At 46.1% G+C, this 17384-nt stretch overlaps 1 protein-coding gene across 2 annotated transcripts in view; it reads right to left on the reverse strand.

Moving 5' to 3' along the window:
- stpg2 (sperm-tail PG-rich repeat containing 2) overlaps positions 1-17184 on the reverse strand; it is a 23726-nt gene extending 6542 nt beyond the window's left edge. The window contains exons 1-10 of one of the 2 annotated variants that reach the window (XM_062542954.1): positions 16933-17184; positions 16489-16595; positions 16231-16380; positions 15968-16132; positions 14847-14962; positions 13719-13830; positions 10183-10290; positions 7962-8121; positions 7246-7409; positions 7055-7147 (exon numbers count right to left, since the gene is read on the reverse strand). In XM_062542954.1, the coding sequence (XP_062398938.1) occupies positions 7055-7147; positions 7246-7409; positions 7962-8121; positions 10183-10290; positions 13719-13830; positions 14847-14962; positions 15968-16132; positions 16231-16380; positions 16489-16595; positions 16933-17038 (1281 nt within the window). In that variant the 5' untranslated portion in view covers positions 17039-17184. Of the gene's footprint in view, positions 1-7054; positions 7148-7245; positions 7410-7961; positions 8122-10182; positions 10291-13718; positions 13831-14846; positions 14963-15967; positions 16136-16230; positions 16381-16488; positions 16596-16932 lie in introns of both variants that reach the window. The other variant, XM_062542953.1, reaches the window with a different exon arrangement.
- Between the last annotated feature and the right edge of the window lie 200 nt (positions 17185-17384).

A 17384-nucleotide genomic window follows, 5' to 3' on the forward strand; every position in this document is an offset into this window, starting at 1 on the left:
CGAAGACACAGACACACACACATGGGATCCCTACTGTACTCAGAACAGCATGCTGGATAAATGCCTCATCCCATGCTGATTTGAACAATCCATTTCATACAACTTACCCCCACTGTCCCAATCTATTCTTTTTAAAAAAAAAATTTAAAGAAAAATATGTTCCCCACCTATCTAAGACAATTAGCCTCTAAATCATTCAACTTGCCCTCTGCTATTTTATGCTTACCCATTTGTGCCTTGTATCTGTATCTATTTTCTTTCAATCTTCCTGTCAAAGGGGATGTTATCTACACCTGATACATTGATAGCGTCTCACGTGGTGACCATTTCAGGCTGACCGCTGCCGCTGCTGACATGTTCATTCGTAATGACCGCACACACGTGCTCAGTCCCTGGTGAAACATCTGGGCCTTATATTCCTCTCGACTTCCTTAATGAACTTCCAGGTGTCTACACTTCCTCCTCACGACTAGCTACATTCATAAATCTCCAATTCAGGAAGTATTTTTCAACTCCCACTCTCTCTTAAGTGGCTGTTTGAGTACAGGATGTACTTTCTGTCTTACAATGACACACACACACACACACAGAATGATATATAGCAGTCTTCTGTAGGATTCCATTAAACTCAGCACATGGCTACTCCCGGTCAGTTTGTCAGGTCCTGAGATGGGGTTTCAGAAGGACCATAAAAACCAGAGGAACCCAAGTACATATGCATGTACAGGTGTGTGTGTGTGTGTGTGTGTGTGTGTGTGCTTGAGCACTCATTCAAAGTCTGGGCAACATATAACCTGTCAGAAAATCAGTAGCCCCATGCGAAGGGGCATAGGGGTGGATGCCATTAGGGTGCGAAGATTAACCTCGTCGATATGGTCAATCATTTGGCCTCCCCTTCTCCAATCCTCCCTCCCACAGCCCCCGCCAGCCTGCCTGGCTGGCGCAATACCTTGCATAGCTACGCTTAGATGAGTAGAGGGACAGACTGGAGGCAGACAGACAGAGGGGAGTGATGGAGGAAGACAGGGAAGAAAGCGCGTAAAATCAAGAGGAAAAGACGACTGACAGAAGATGGACAGTGATGGAAGTAGCAGCAGGCTACAAGATGGAGCCAGACAACCGGGGCTCAAGAGAAAAGGAAAGACAGGCAGACAGAGAGATGAGAGAGAGAGAGAGAGAGAGAGAGGGAGGGAAAGAGAGGATAGATAGATATAGAGACAGGTAGATAGATAAAGAAAATGAAGGAGAGATAGACACAGACGGATAGATAGATAGATATATAGAGAGCGAGAACGAGAGAGAGAGTGAGACAGAGAGGGAGTGAGTGAGAGAGATGGAGAGAGACAGAGATAGAGAGAGAGAGAGAGGGAGAGAGTGGGCCTTTGCTGGATGTGTGAATGCGCTGGACTGCTCCAGGCTCCTTGGCTCTGTAAACACTTAGCGAGCACCTCACATGGCGCTCCCCCGCCTCCTGTGGCTGTGGGCCTGCTCTCCCCCCTCTCTCCCCAAACTTCACCTGTTCCGGCACAGCTGTCTCCACACAGCTGTCTGCCACATGTGGCGGAGCCCGCCAGATGGAGCCAGGGCTACCGGCCCACAGAACAGACACAGGCACGATGTGATGGCGGCAGAGGCGCCTGTTTACAGAGAATTAAGTAAACAATCACCGGGGCTGGGGCCTGGTACATTCGCACATACACACAAAATGTCCGACATTTAATGTGACTTTTTTTTTGTAGATTTGAGTAATATTGTTCACAGAGGGAATAAATGGTTTGTTATAAATGGTAAAATAATGATGATTTCTTTCATTGGTTTATCTTTGTGAGGGAATAGCAGCACACAATAGGAATGGGGATAGAGTCTTGCTGAGTAGAGTCAAAGGCTGCTTGCAAATTGCTGTGGACCAAACAATAGACCCACAGCAGCAGCAGCAGCGGGGTCTTCATTATCTTTGCACGTTTCGTTAGTGTGTGTCGTCTCAACCTTCTCACTCTCGTCCTATGCATGCGAGGTGCAACAAACAGTTGTGGCAGATGGAAGATGCTATTTTATTTACAAGACTGATCTCTCCCTCGGCCTTGCCACTACTTTTCTCACTAAGAGCCCACAGGCGATGTTTTCTGCGAACCGTGTTTTTTTAGCCTCTCGTGTGGGTGTTGGTGTGTGTGTGTGTGTGTGTGTGTGTGTGTGTGTGTGGGCGAGGGGAGGGGGGGGGGGGTGGGTGTAGGATGGATGGCAAATTCCAACTTCACAGCATGGGCGCATGAGTCTTTCACAAAGCTTGTGATCTTCACCCCAACAAAGACACATTCCCCCCCAACATAGGGCATAATATATTCCACACAGGCCAATTTCATGCAAATAAACATACAGTTTTGCCAACGCAAAGCCATATTTAAAAGATTGGTCTCTTTTACACCTAATTTCAGTCCCAGAAAAACATACCCTCCCTCAGTCACACACACAAAGTTCATGCTCACACACACACACTCACACAAACACCACCTAATTTGTGATGAGAGCTCATTACGTAACACAGTCTACGGACTACACTGGGCTAATAGCGCACTGCCTGCATAGAAACGTAGGGGCCACAACTGCCTGATTAACCGCCCAACCCGGCCACCCAACAAGTTGTGACGAACAGATGCACATTGTGCGTCAATTAAAAGTATTTGGGCTTGTTATGTTTTTTTCTCTCTCTCTCTCTCTTCGGGCCGGCAAAGCTTTACTCCGTGTGCGGGAGGTCTACAAAGTCCCCGAGTCGAAAGCTAATTGACTCCTGCATGGATGACAAGCCTGGTCTCCTAATAGGCTCCCTCTCTCCTACTCATTAGGATGTGGTGTTATGGGGGACAGAAACGTTGCTGGGCAAAGTTTATTTTTGCCATTTGATTTACTGCAGGCTCTCCTTTATCTGGCTAGTTGGAAAATAACAAGGCCAGGGAAACGAGTTGGTCGACAAAGGCTGCCCTCAGAACCTTTGACACTCCCCTACCAGTAATGGGCAGCGGAGCCTGCAATGTAACAACGACATCAAAAGCGACAAATTAGCGACTTGCGAAAACGCGTAAAAAGTAAGGTGTTGATAACGCTAGAAATCCAGCACCTTGGCGATATGCCATTCATTTGACGCCATTCTGAAAACACAGCACCTTCAGAACTTCAGATTTCCACGGAACGAAACAGCGGATCAAATCGGTGCTCGGTTGTTTCTCTCGGAGTCCTGCGGAAACGAGTGCAGACGCAGCGCGGCATCTGTACCTTCTGGCGGTGCAGCACACCAAGGTCTCGGCTCGATAAAAAACATTAATGGGAAAGAGCTGTCAGTAAAGCGGGTCAATACGGCCGCCGCAGGACATCACCGCCGTCTCCAGCACCACCACTGTCCACCAAAGACCGCCGCATTTCTAATTCCATTTCTCTCAAAAAAAAAGGGAAAAAAAGGGAAAAAAGGGGAAGGGGGTGAGAAACAGAACTGTGTAGGAGGCGAAAATGGCACCTGAAGCCGCGGGGTGGGCATGCTACTACACAGTCCTGATGGGAACGGACAGCCTTGACCTCTCATACACATTACAACTGACAATCATATCTGTATCCTTGAGCGCCCCTGTGCCAGGGACTGTGCCTCCGCGCCATATATCCCGTCACACCACGGCCCTCCCACAAACCCCTTCACAACCCGCATCCAAAAAATGTTTTAATAGCTGGGAGGCATAATTTCGCCTTATGGATCTCAGCAGCTCCAGTGCTCGTCCAAGTCCTCTGGGGACGCAGCGAATCGATGCGGTGCTTGTTCGATAAATGTATGTTTAGCAAGGCTTCTAATTATCTCCCCGGCCGTCTAATTGAATAGATAATAAGACGCTCTCAAGTCTTATTAAAGAGGAAGAATTAAAAAAGAAAAAAAAAATCGTGAAACAAATGACTTTTTCCTCCTCCTTACCCTTGTCGTCGCCGATGCTGATGCTTCACCTTGAGCTTGTCATTTCCTGTTAGTGGCTGCGTCCTACTGTTTGCACTGACAGGAAAGGGCCGTTATTTATCCGAAGGGCGTCTCCGGGTCCGATCCCATGGTATTCCGACTTTGCGGCGCGCACAAAAAAAAAGCCTTCTGAAAACATCAGCCATAATGAAAATCGCCTCTTTTTTTTCCAGCAGCAGTGACTATCAGGCCTGACTGTTATCATTAATGAGTCTCAGCAAGGGAGTCTTGACAGGCAGCGACAACACTCAGCGATGATGCCTCATCACGCGTGTCTCAGTGGAATGGAGTCGCCATGAGACTCTGTGATGTTTTGGAGAATAACTGATTAGAAGGTTTACAGGCTGCGTTAGGGAAGATGAGCCATGTGCTTGGACACAATGAACTTGCATTACTCAAATTGTGTGGAATAACAGGACTCCCGACCTAGCAATTTAGCATTTATGCTTGTGTTCTTGTGTGTTCAAATCACTTTGAAACGATTCTGACACTAATAGCACATGTTTTTTTGTTTTATTGCTTTCTTTGTGACAACAATACTAAGATCAACAAAAACGTTTCTGTTGCACAGCGTGATCAATTGGGCAAAAGCTAATATCTCCTCACACTCCTTCGGTGACAGCCACATCAGTGGAAGATGGACAGTGACAGATGAAGGCCCTCCTCCGCACCATTTCCCTGACGCGACGTGACGGAGAAGCCTGATTAGGCAATGATTAGACACTTTTAATATAGGACGCGGTGGGACGCGGAGGCATGCGGACCATGCTGTGGTGTTAACTGCTTTGGCGTCTCGCGGTTTTTCATTAACTGTGCCGAGGGGGGGGTTGGGTTGGTGGGGGGGGGTGGGGGACCAGCGCTGCATTATTAGAGCCTTTAGATCCTCCACTACGCGGGGCGCACCACCACTCACACAGAGAGAGGGAAGAGAACTGGGCCAGTGCTCGGGGAAAGCCGCAAAAACACGACTCCGAATCGCAACACTGATGTGCACAGGAATCTGGGTGAGCTATAGATATAGACTTCTTGACACAAGCTGTAATGTATGGTGTGGTTTAAGCACAGTGCGTAATGTAAGTGTAGGGATCATTACCCCAGGCCTTGACTGTACAATAGCATGGTTTCCTGGCTTTGTATGCTAGTCAATTTCTATCTGCACTTTAAAATTGATGCTCCACATTGTTTCTAAAACTTGCTGAATGAGTCTCATTTATATGATGCATAATGTAACTAAAGAAGGAGATGTGCTCTCATAAGTGCAACCATTGTCTCCATTTCTGGTAGACAAAAATGGCTAAACTTAGAAATGTACAGCTCTTTCAAGAGGAGAATGAGCAATTACCTGCTGCTGCCAATTTCACAGCTCCATCAAAAGAGCCATTTCTACAATAACCTCTACTAATGAAAGGTCTACAATCATAATTTGACCAACCCCAAGTGCTCGTCGGATCATTTTTAAATGACTGTTAAAGGCAATTAACAAGAGGAGGCACTCGCTGGAAGGGATATTAATTATATGTCTGCTAGTATGACGGTCTACAACTGATCAACGTGGGAGGAGGCCCTGCACGGAGCGGGTTGCGGAAAGTGAACAGCACGTCGTGGTGCCATTCCAGCAAAAAAAAAAAAAACACGCTCCAGGGTAGACGCCCTAAGCAGAGCCTGCCTATTTATAGAGACCATCTATTATTCCCACCGTGCAAAAAAAAACTCCTCCAACATGAGCGGCTACGATGTTGATACACCTTTCCCCGTATTTCCGAGCATCTGTCGGACTGACGGTTTGTGTCGACACTGGTTGCCGAAGACAACACCTCGACGTTGGCAACAGAGCGGGTACGGGAGGGCGCGCTGAACTGAAAAATCTCTAAGCTCGGCGAGTTCAAATGGAGGCTGCGCCTTTCACATCAAACGGGGAAGCTTTAGTGATGAGACGCGTACATTGCATGGGTAAATAACTCACTGTGCTCCCGCCTCACCTTAAACACAGATCCCCCGAGCGATTGCGATTCCCAGAGCTGACAGCTGAAAAAGGGAAGAGCTAACTATGTTGTCAGAGGGTGTGATAGCAACGGCTTTCGGCTCGCACCTGGAGAGGTGTATTTCTTTACACCGCCGCACCGCATAGGCATATGGCATAAACTGATTTTATTTTTTTTATTATTTTTTTACACTTCACTTAATCACTCTACACTACATATTTTATGCTCTGCTTCACACTCATAGCACAATAAAAAATCAAGCAATTTATAGAGCTGCTGAAAAAGTCATGCAACAGTTTTTGAGAGACAAGTGTTTTTTTTTTCCAAACAAACAACAGTGGCACTCTTCCACCCACCCACGGTGAAGAAGCCCCCTGGCTCTCTCTCCTGACACAAACACGTCTCTCACCCCGCTGTCGCGACGGGTCGCCTGGACTGGAGAGAAGGGAGCCCTCACCATGGTAACCAGTTCTTCATCACAAAACGCAAAGACCGGTAAACAAGACCAAGCCGCAGCCGAATTCCGACAGCCAGGAAAAAAACGCACAACAGTCTATGCGCAAAGTGGCAGTGGCAGTTGCCTCTGATTTTGAGCAGTGGGGTAACATGCTGTTGTTGACAGGTAGGAGACACACTGCGCGACTCATTTGGGCCAGGGGGAGGCAGGAGCAGGAAAATGGGATGACACACAAACAGAGGCCGACAAACAGACAGCATTTTCATGTCTGATCTGTTTACCGACGAGAAGAGTACTCAGCTATGCTTTTATATGTTCTAAGGCTGTATTTTTCTCAGTAGGCGGTACAATACTCTGAGCAAGACTTCCCTCGTATTGTATTAAAAGTTACTTTCTTGTGCGCCGGCGTTAAAGTCAACACTAAACGGAAGGAAATGTTACATTCCAAAGCCCAAGAGGTACAATTCAAGCATCAGATTTTTGTGCAAAGGTCACATGGAAACGGTCAGTTCATTGGAAGTGGTTAATCCAACATTATATCAATGGCAGGTGGCTTAGTAACCACCAGAGCGTGGCTTCTTTTGGTATGTGGGAAATCGACTTCTTAAAGGCTTTGATGTATCTTACTTTGGTCATCGTCGGGGTTGGCAGGCGTTCTGTTTCGGACTTGAACGCCGCAGTCTGTTTACGCTTGTACGGCTCCTCAGACTTCTTCTCCACCTAAAGCACAGAGCATTGCATCACAATAAATAAAAGGTGGCGGTAGTTTGGTGAGCCCAAACCAACCCCTAACAAGACACTCGCTCCAGGTCCAATACCTTGTACTGTCCGGGCCCAGGAACATGAACGTCTGATCTGTTGATGAACAGGGGATTGCGGCACGCTGACGAGCCAAATGCTCCTCTCCTCGTGCTTTCCAAGAACGCCTTTTTAATGCTTTCCTGAGCAAGCCCGTAGTCAAATATGTTATAAGCACCTGGGCCTGCAGAAGGAGAAAGCCAGGCAGAATAGAAACAATTCAAAATTGTGGGGAGGACGACAGCAAGATATTATTCCTTGTTTACTCAGAGTTTGCCTTAACAGAATTCACAGTGCACAAAGTAACCAGCAGCAAAACAGAAGACTTTTGTTTGAGGTACTGTTGCCGAGTGCCTGCACTACGTGGAATTTGCATCCCTCATCATAACTTTAAGGTGACAGGCCAGTTTTTCCAGTTTTTATTTTTTATTTTTTACTGCATTCATTTAATTAAAATGCATTTTACAGGCAAACACGCACTGAGTCATGCACATCTTTCCAGTGAGTGGGTGGAAACGCTTACTATTGTTTGCATGGAAATCAAACATACAAAAAGAAGTTCTCTCGCTAGGGTGAAAAACAAGAGTTAGCCTTGATGCATCAGACAAGAGAAAGGACCTGTTAAAATGCAAAAACAGTCACACACACACACACACATACACACACACACACACACCCACCCACACACTCACCCACACACACACACCTAACCACATACACACACACACACACACACCTGGAGTGGATGGTTTCTTTTTCTCTGAGACAAATCGCACAGCCGTCAATCCAAACGGGCTGCTCTTGCGGCTAGTAGTCTTCTTCAGCAGCTCCAACGCACAGCGCGGGTCATTATAGGCACCAACAGGGGGCGCCACCTCCTTCGCCGAGGTAAAGCGCTAGGAGTCAAATAAACATGATGTACCATCCATTAGACACACTGTGAACTCTCAAAAGCATTTAACATCCCATTGCGTTGAACCCATTGGTGCCAATTACAACGTGAGACAAAGTTATATCACCAAAGATTTTTGTTGTTGTTGTTTTTGTTGCTGTTGTTGAAAGGAGAGTGCTGAGTGAAAAGCTTAGCTCTCCACTAGTCTAATGGTTCACCTTAGAGACGGTCTCCCCTCTGCCTCACCTTGATAGTCACCATGATATACAATCCAGTCCCTCAGTTTCAATGTCGCAGGCCCAAGCCGGCGCTTTCACTTGGCCAGAATTGTCTACATCTCACAGAGCGGCACCCAAGGGCACCTGACTCACAGGGGCAACTTCCTGAAGGTATTGAAGGTAAGAAATTCTTGGCCGTGTTTTTTTTTTCCCTCTCTCTCTCTGTCTCTCTCTCTCTCTCTCTCTCTCTCTCTCTCTTTAAAACCTTAAAGGACCAGGCGATCAATGTGTTTCCTTCAATTCTACAAGGCTGAGGTGAGGAGGAGGAGGAACGGGAGAAAAAACCCAGCAGAGCTGAAAAGCAAGTAGCGGTGTGTGTGTGTGTGTGTGTGTGTGTGTGTGCGCGCGCGCGTGTGTGTGTGTGTATTAGTAATGAGTTGTTGAATTATAGAGCTCTTACGAGTTGTTCCACACAGGACACAGCCAAGGCTGAATGTGCCAGATTGCATTAAAGTGCTGCATTAACTCATGTGGACTGTGGGAATTGCGGCTCAGATCTCAGCCTCAACACGGGCAGCAGAAAGCGTCTGATTAATAATCATAAGTGGATAAATTCTCAAGGAAATAGGCTGAGCTCCAGCTGCTCCACTCCTCCTCTCCCTCTCTCTATCCCTCCCTCTCTCTATCCCTCCCTCCTTCTCTCTCCCTCCCTCTCCCTCTCTCTCTCTCCAGGCTTCCACAGGGGCCCCATCAAATGCAGGAGCCGCGAGCCGCCGGACCGTCTGATCTCCGCCACACCGCCGCACCTCACAGGTTGGCGGCAGCGACTTCACACGGAAAGATCAGAGGCGACCGAACTCCGCCCGTGCCAACGTTGAGAAATAAATAAAACAAACAGACTAATTAAAAATAAAATAAAAAAAAAGAGGTCAAAAGAGTTCCTCCCAAGCACTCTCAGTCTCTCGTAGTCTTAAGCATGTGTGTGTGTGTGTGTGTGTGTGTGTGTGTGTGTGTGTGTGTGTGGTGTATGAGATGGAAGGGTTTCTATCATCACGGTAGGATACCCCCATGTGACAGTGACATGTATGAGGGTGTATGAGTGCATATGTGTGAGGGTACCTCGGTGATGTCTTTCAGCTAGACTCATCAAGAAAATGGGAAACACGAGCAGTTCCAAACATTAAGCACGCAGGCATGTCATATCGCCTCACATCAGGAAGCATCTCATGACTTCCATTTCAAAAACACCTCTGCAACTTCGCGTACGAATTGAAAACGAAATGGAAAAAGACAGAAAAAAAAAAAATCACATCGCTACAGAAATATCTGTCTCGACCCACATCCCGGAACTCAAAAAGGTCGTTATGTTTTTGATTTCTCTCCCAGTGGCCATCATCAGTCTTGTGTGGAGCGAGCACATCTGGAGAGACCTCCCCCGTTTCCCCGGCACCGGGCACCGCGTGACAGAGATGGGTGGGCCGAGGGAGAGGGATGGCATTCTCAGGGGCCCCGTGGCCACGGGGCATATTACATGTCAGAGCCGCCCGATGCCACCGGAATAAAGACAGATGGCAGAGCCCCCTTTCTGAGCCATCTCCCCCGTCCGCCTGTCACTTCCCCGTCACGGCGGCCATTTTAGCTGTCTATCACCCGCCAATCGAATCCGTATCAATCGCACCGCGCCGCGCACTTGCTCCAGCCAACAGATGTGCTGGCAGTATCGCAACATGACAGGAAGAGAGAGAGAGAGAGGAAGAGAGAGAGAGAGAGCGAGTGGGACTCCTTAGTGCACTGAAGCGAGAGAAGATCAAAGGAGGATAGAGGAGAAGGGAAGAAGGGATGCTTACCTGGGCCTGCGAGAGAAAGGGAGGGATGTAGCCTAAAGGGGCTCTGTGGAAGCTTCCGGACTTCTCAAACTGACTCTTGATGTGGTACTGACCAGGTCCTGGCACACCCTGGGAGACAACAGTGGGCAGATAACAAGGCAAAACATATAGCTGATCAATGGGGGTGTGATTGATACAGAATATATGGTCTGCGGGATTATCTATCACAGGTCTAAGCCTCTACCCTAGAGCTTTTTTATTTATTTATTTTTTTTTTTTTTCCTTGAAGTTGTCAAACACTCAATTACAAAGATGAAGAGCTTCAACCTCACAGACAGAGACCGAGACAGGGACGGGAAAATCAAAGGCAGACAGATAGAGAGCAAGAGAGAGAGGGAGAGAGAGTTTGTCAGAGGGAGAATAACCTTTCTGTGATCAGACATTCGAGGGTTGTGTGAGGAGGTGGTCATTATGGCGCACCTCTTCACTGCCCCCCTCCCTCACCCCTCCACCTCCCCCTCCCCGGGAAGACTGTCCCACGTGGCACTCCACACCATGATTTATAGACAATTACAGTCCACAAGACTAATGTCAACTCACAGAGCAGGGGAAAGGAGAGGCAAGTGAGGGCACACACGCTCTAAACCAAAGACAAACAACCAAACAAACATACACACACACATACAAACACCTTAGACCCACAAACAACCCCCCCCACCCCACCACCACCACCACAATGAAACCTGCGCCAACAGAATTGCAAGAGAGGCTAATCAAGGTAAATGAGGCGGAACAACGTCCGGGAGGGAGGCGCTAGCACAGGCATCTCGCCGCACCTGTGACTTTAGCGACTGCTAACAACCACAAGCAGCAGCTCCTGCCGCCACGACATCCTACCTAGCGGGCACAGCAGCGCCAGGTACTCCCTCCTCCCACACACACACACACACACACACACTTTGTGTGTGTGTTAAGACTGCGCCCTCTCTCCACACGGGAGGGAAGAAAGTACACATCTTTATGGATGTGTCTCTGCGGTCACGCGGGGTCAGCGCAGAAACCCATCTGCTCCCGGGGTAAAGTAGCGCGAGCTGCCTAATGATCGCCCGTCGGCGTGGGCCACCGGCGAAGCGAAGCCAGAGAGGGGTCACCCACGCCGCAGGTGCTGCTCGCCTCGCGGCCCCCCGTTTGCGCTCGGGCCACGGAGGCAGCCAGCGGAGACCGGCTCCCAACACACCCTCACAAAAACACACCTTCATAAAGCAGGTGCAGGTAAGGTGAGGACTCCAGATGCCAATTATCTGTGACTACACCACTATATTCTTCTCCATTTCCCTACTGACATGGCAAAAAAAAAAAAACACACCCAGTGAAAACAAAAAAAAAGTCTTTCGGCTTAACGCTGCGCCAAAATGAGAGGGAGGAAATGGCAGAGAACAGCTATCAAATATGTTGATGTTTACTGTGGGTTTGGGTGGCCCAGTTTACGTAATGTCCCCCCATTTTGCGAATGATACTCTTTCCAAACTCGTTTTCGTTGAATCATGAAGACACATAAAGAGGATTTCACAGCCTGTGCGTAATTATCAGTGGTAGTGCTATTGCTGGCCTCTGCTGGCAAAAAACGATGCACCCTTGAGGGAAGATTACCATGCAGACATGCAAATGCCTCCGTGTCAAATGAGATGTGTTGCCAGCCAATATATGTGGTTAAGGATATGAGATCAGAGCAAAACTGAATGTGGAATTCCCTCATTGTGACTATCTGTGTCTGCTATCTCTTTTCAGTTTGAAGATGAAACAGAAGATCATTTCAGACATCTGTGATTCCGAAGGAATCGTTCTCGCCTTGAAATTCCCTTATCGTTTGATCATGCACATCCTGAGCTCACACAGCTCTCTGACTGGACAAACTTCAGGAAAAGAAAAGTGTTTATAATCACTCTATTCCAATGATTAGAATCTAAATAATGTTAATATGTTAGATTCAACTAAAACAATGTCCACTTACATTAAACAGGACCAGCTGTGATTTAGCAACACATTAAACATTGCATTTCTTTAAATACTGTTTTGCTTTGTAGATTTGCATTGAAGATTGACTGGAGTTTGAATACAGTTAAACCATACATGTGCCCTGATTGATATTTAATCTCAGTTAGAAGTGAGTGAGGGGAGTGAGGGGAGACTCAAACTCAATATTAGTGATATCATTAACTATTTTAAATGCCATTGAGATCAACAATGTGCCATCAACTGAGCAGATTATTTAGGCCTATACATTGAGCTTTGGCGCCATCTGGTGTAGAGTCACATACTGCTACTTTCAATTATGACCATCCACAGAGAAACTGGGTCAGGTTGAATGATGAGAACACAGTTACGTTTGTTTGCAGGTAAACTACAGGTTCTTTATACCAGACTAAGAGTATGACATGGCTATTCTGCACACGTGTTAAACCAAGACAGCAAACTGTACAGCCAAAAAAAACCCCAACAACTTTTTTTTTTTGTGCTTGGCCAGCGGCACTGTGAACTGTTTGATGCAAGCATTTTTTCCGGCCTATGGAGAGGTTACTGAGCCTCCCCGCTGCTCAAGTTTAAGCTCACAAGGTTCAGCGAGGACAGAGAGGAAGAGGAGAGGAGAGGAGAGTCAATCTTCTTCCTGTGAGAGGAAGGAGGAAGGAGAGAGTACCCTTTGGCCTGTTGCCTTGGGGTTGCTGATGTAAAAAAAAAGAGACAAGAGTCTCCCCTCCAGGCCCATCAGAGAGGAGAGAGAAGATTTGGTGGGTCAGCGTTCTTTGTGTTTCACATAGAGATAGATGGATGGAACTGCTCATCTGTCAACACACCTTAGAGGAAGAGGAGGAAGTACAGGAGGAAAAAAGAGGGAAAAAATACAAGCACCTTGCAAAATGGCTCAGCCATTGTGGAACTTCACAATGACATTTTGTGGAGTTTTTCAAGCTACCTAAAGCATGCACAAAAATTGCAAACACCACACACACGCCAAATGACAAAAGCTTGCAAACATGCTAACTAGTGCCTTTTGGCAGTACTCTTGACAGTCTCCTTCTATAAAGGCTTTCACACAATTCTGTGTGGTGTTCTGACCTAAATATCAAAATGTCATAGTGCATGGCCTAGACGACAAAAGAGAACAACAGCTGTGTTTACCTGTCCTCCTTGAGACCATACTGTATATCATCAACATTCATTAGCTGCTACAACAACAAAACACAGCGGTGCATAAAAATACACCTTGAAAAGTGGCAATGGTGTTGCTTTAAAATGTGTGAAAGAGGTGCATTCTGGTCAGCCATGCGAATGAGAAGATATGGTGTGTTCCTAATCTCCATGCTAATAAGATACTAATTGTATTTTTAGGCCTTTTTCTCACCTTTCATACCTTATATGAAATGAGGTGTGAATAGCAACCTGTTGCTTCAGCCCAACACAAGACTTGAAGTGCAGATATTCATTATCGGTGACTGAAATTAGTATGACAATTCAAGGAGAAGGGAGAGAGAGAGAGAGAGAGGGAGAGAAATCATCACCTTCTTCTCTTCCTGAAGGGTGACAATTTCATGATAACGAGGGATGGCCAACTCCACCCTACTCTTCTTCTCCTTCCTCAAGTTGATGTTCTCATAGGAAGGGGCATCATGCCTATTCAGACGGAAAGAAAAGCAACCAGCAGACCATCAGTCACCGGCAGAGGAAACCAACGGCACGATCGATCTCTTCCCTATCCATCCACCCGCCATGATAAATCTGTTGCCGTCCCATACAGTATATCTGTGTATGAGCAAAGGGCCTGTAGAAGGGAGCCGGGGAGATGTGATTTATGCATTCTGTCTCCTGTCTCAATTACAGAGAGTGGGGGCGTGATGAGTGCGGTTGCCAGTGTCCTTCCTGCAACTGAGCTGTCAATGCATTTTTCCCTCCTCTCCCTCCCTATCTATCGAAGGGCTGGGCCGTAGCCTTGGAAAATGCTTAGTGAGAGCACATCTCCCTCATCTTAAGAAAACGAGTTGCGGTAGGCAGGGGGGCTTGACCTGAAGAGCATTAGCGCTCTAGTCAGAGTGCTGATTCTCATTGACATGTACACAAGGTGCTGTTCAAAGTTTTGAAACCAAATTCAGTTATTCTTAACATCAATTCTCTGCCTGACACAAGTAAGGAAGCATCTGCTGCGGCAAACCAAAAAAAGAAGTGCTAAATTGGTAAGCCTTCTCTTACACTAGCTTTCTGACTAGCAGGCCACAAACCTATTTTGCTTTTGATGTGTAATTAATCTAAAGGTACAAGCGTATAGGCCCATTAGCCTCTAGCAAAGCAATCACCTTATTGGGCCACCTTAAATATTTGTCCTGCCACTTATTCTTCCACAACCTCCATAACAGTCAAATGTCAAATGTCATGCAAAAAGCTCAAGGTGTCTGCTCTCATATTTTCAAAGGGGCCATTAAGTGCAAAGTTTTTAATAAAAAAAGTCAAACCAGTTGTGAAAGAAGTGCCTCAAAGGTCCACGTACAGTAGAGGTGGTGTTGCTCCCAATATTTAGTTCTCATCATTGGCTTGAAGGCTACATACTATATTTTATGGGAGGCCTCTTTGTGTCCACATTCATATCTATCAGATAAACCGTAAGTGCAGCTGTTTCTGGCGCACAGATTACTTACACATCAGGATCATATTGACCAGGACCAGGGCCTTCGATAACCTTATTTTCCTTGCGTTTCCCAGTCATATTTCCAAAATGGATCCCTTTGTACTTCTGCGAGGATGTGTTTTCTGCCTGGGAGACGGAAGAAGCAACAAGACAGACAAAAGGATAAATATCTGTTCCCACACAAAAGACCACCCGTGAGTCTCCTAATTTCCACTCCAAAGAGTTTTGTCACTTGTTCCAAGACACTGAAGAAAAAAAAAAAAACATCATGGAGGGAACAAAGGCAAACTGGGCAAGAGTCAAAATGTTGTTTTTCCTGGCTCTTAGTCAGCTAATCAACTGCTCGACACCAAAAGCTTTTTGTCAAATCATCTGAGTCTAACAGAGGATTGAATGCCCAGCCAAAGTGGGAGGGAGGGAGAATAAGCAGAAGCAAGAAATTGATGCTCCTTTAATAAATGTAAATCACTGAGCTCTTCCTGTCTGGCACAGAGTGGACATAACCTACCTCAAGGACATTGTTGACTTAGTTAGTCAATATCGAATGAAATATGATCTAATTGAAGCCAAGACCAGCGGGCATTGCATTATTTTAAGTGAATATAGCAATATAGCTTAAAGAATAATTACTAATGGCCCTTTTTGTTGACATCGGGATGGATTAACATTGTACTCTGTGAATTTCAAAACGGCATGGCCATCATTAGCAATGGAAATAGATTCTGGCAAATTAAGAGGCCCAGTGGTGCATTAGATATGCCACTGCTAATGGAGTGGACCAGTCTCATACAGTTGGCACGCATGTCCTATTTCATGTTGTAAATAGAGGGAGAACAAGGAAGATAAGTGTGAGTGCATGTGAGTGTGAGTGTGTGTGTGTGTGTGTGTGTGTGTGTGTGTGTGTGTGTGTGTGTGTATGAGTAGGGGGTTATGGACTAGGGGAGACCACTTGCTGTAACCATTTGATACAGTCTTTGTCTATTGGCCCTATAATGGCAAAACTGAAACAGAAAATCGGTTCAGCTCAGAATCGACAACATTTGGTCAAATGTTGTTTTTGCCATTTTGTCATTCCTTTCTGGAGTGTATGTGTCCCTTTCTTTTGCAATTGGATGAGACTCATTTTCTCACTTTCAGTGGGTTATAGAAAGCAGGTCCCAGTGTATCATCCCTGTCTGGAGGTGCCTGTTTGCAGAGCAGTCCCTGATTGTTCTCCTCATAGCCATAAGACTGTCCAGGAAATGGGATGGAAGGGATGTCAGCTTGTTGAATGAACTTGATGCGATTAGGCACTGCCTGCTGAAAGTGTGCAGAAGGTGTTACACATAAGGTTTAGAATATCATTCAAGTATGCAATTTTGTGAAGAACAACTGTTCTTTAAGTGTTGACATACCAATTTCTTATGCTCTCTCTGTTTGGTAACCTGATGTTTAGATCCAACTGCTAGGGAAAGATTATATGCTCCCGGGCCGGGCACAGCTGGATCCGACTCCACAAAGCGCCTGGAACGATTCTGGAGACTCTGTCCTCCAACGATATGACTCTACAAAATGACAGTGATGGTAAAAATTGGCATCAATGCAGGACAGTGTGGTTAACTAAAAAAAAGTTGATGAGATCAACTGCATTTTCAATGAACTTTTTATAACACCTTGACCAAGGAGTTGTACTGGGCTGGGCCTGGGGTCGTCAACTCATCATCAGAGTGGTGGAACAATGTCTGCCTCTTAGTTAGTGATAGAAATGGTGCATAGCCATCTGGGGGGGGGATACATAGGAGAGATATTGAGAACGATTGATAACGAGCCCACATTAGGCCTACTGCTTAAAAGGTAGGCTACTATTAGGTTTCTTATAACACTAAATACATTTAAAATGGACTTTTAAGTTGTAAACATAGATTGTTACAGTAAAATGTTGGATGCAGCCAAACCACCAGTGCTAATCAAAAACAGTGGTAGGCTATAGTGCACTTATGGTCACTGCTCAGCGTAATTTGGCTACGCATATGTCAAGTTCCAGCAATTTACTTAACAGCATCAACTGATTACTGACACATCTATTAGGCTACCTTACCTCCACGCTTAGAACCTACCCGATGCACTGGTTTGGGAATGGTTGACCTCGTATGATCCTGGACCCAGTTTTGTAGGGGTACATCCCACTGTTAAAGACGTAACTCGAGGGGAGCGACCATACATCTTGGCTAATGTTTAATCTGGAGCACACGTTGTTAACTCGTATTAACATCAGACGCAAACTGTTAGACCATGATGTAAATCTGTTAGTCGGGTGTGTTTATCTAATGTTCGAAGTGCTAGCCTGTCTGTCGTTCATCTCTTGTTGGTGCAACATTAGACTGACGAAATTCGATTGTATGCAGCGTTGCTTGGACACCTGAGAAACACACTCCATGTGTGGTCATTCGATGGGACATGGGAATAATACATTAATTAGCCTATTTCTCGGAAATGTATTTAGGGTTGCACTCTTTTTCAAAGATAAGTATTAGTAGTAGTGTAACAGTAAAATGACAATAACATAAAA

The sequence above is a fragment of the Sardina pilchardus genome, chromosome 8 (assembly GCF_963854185.1).
Source record: "Sardina pilchardus chromosome 8, fSarPil1.1, whole genome shotgun sequence".
NCBI classification, from domain to species: domain Eukaryota; kingdom Metazoa; phylum Chordata; class Actinopteri; order Clupeiformes; family Clupeidae; genus Sardina; species Sardina pilchardus.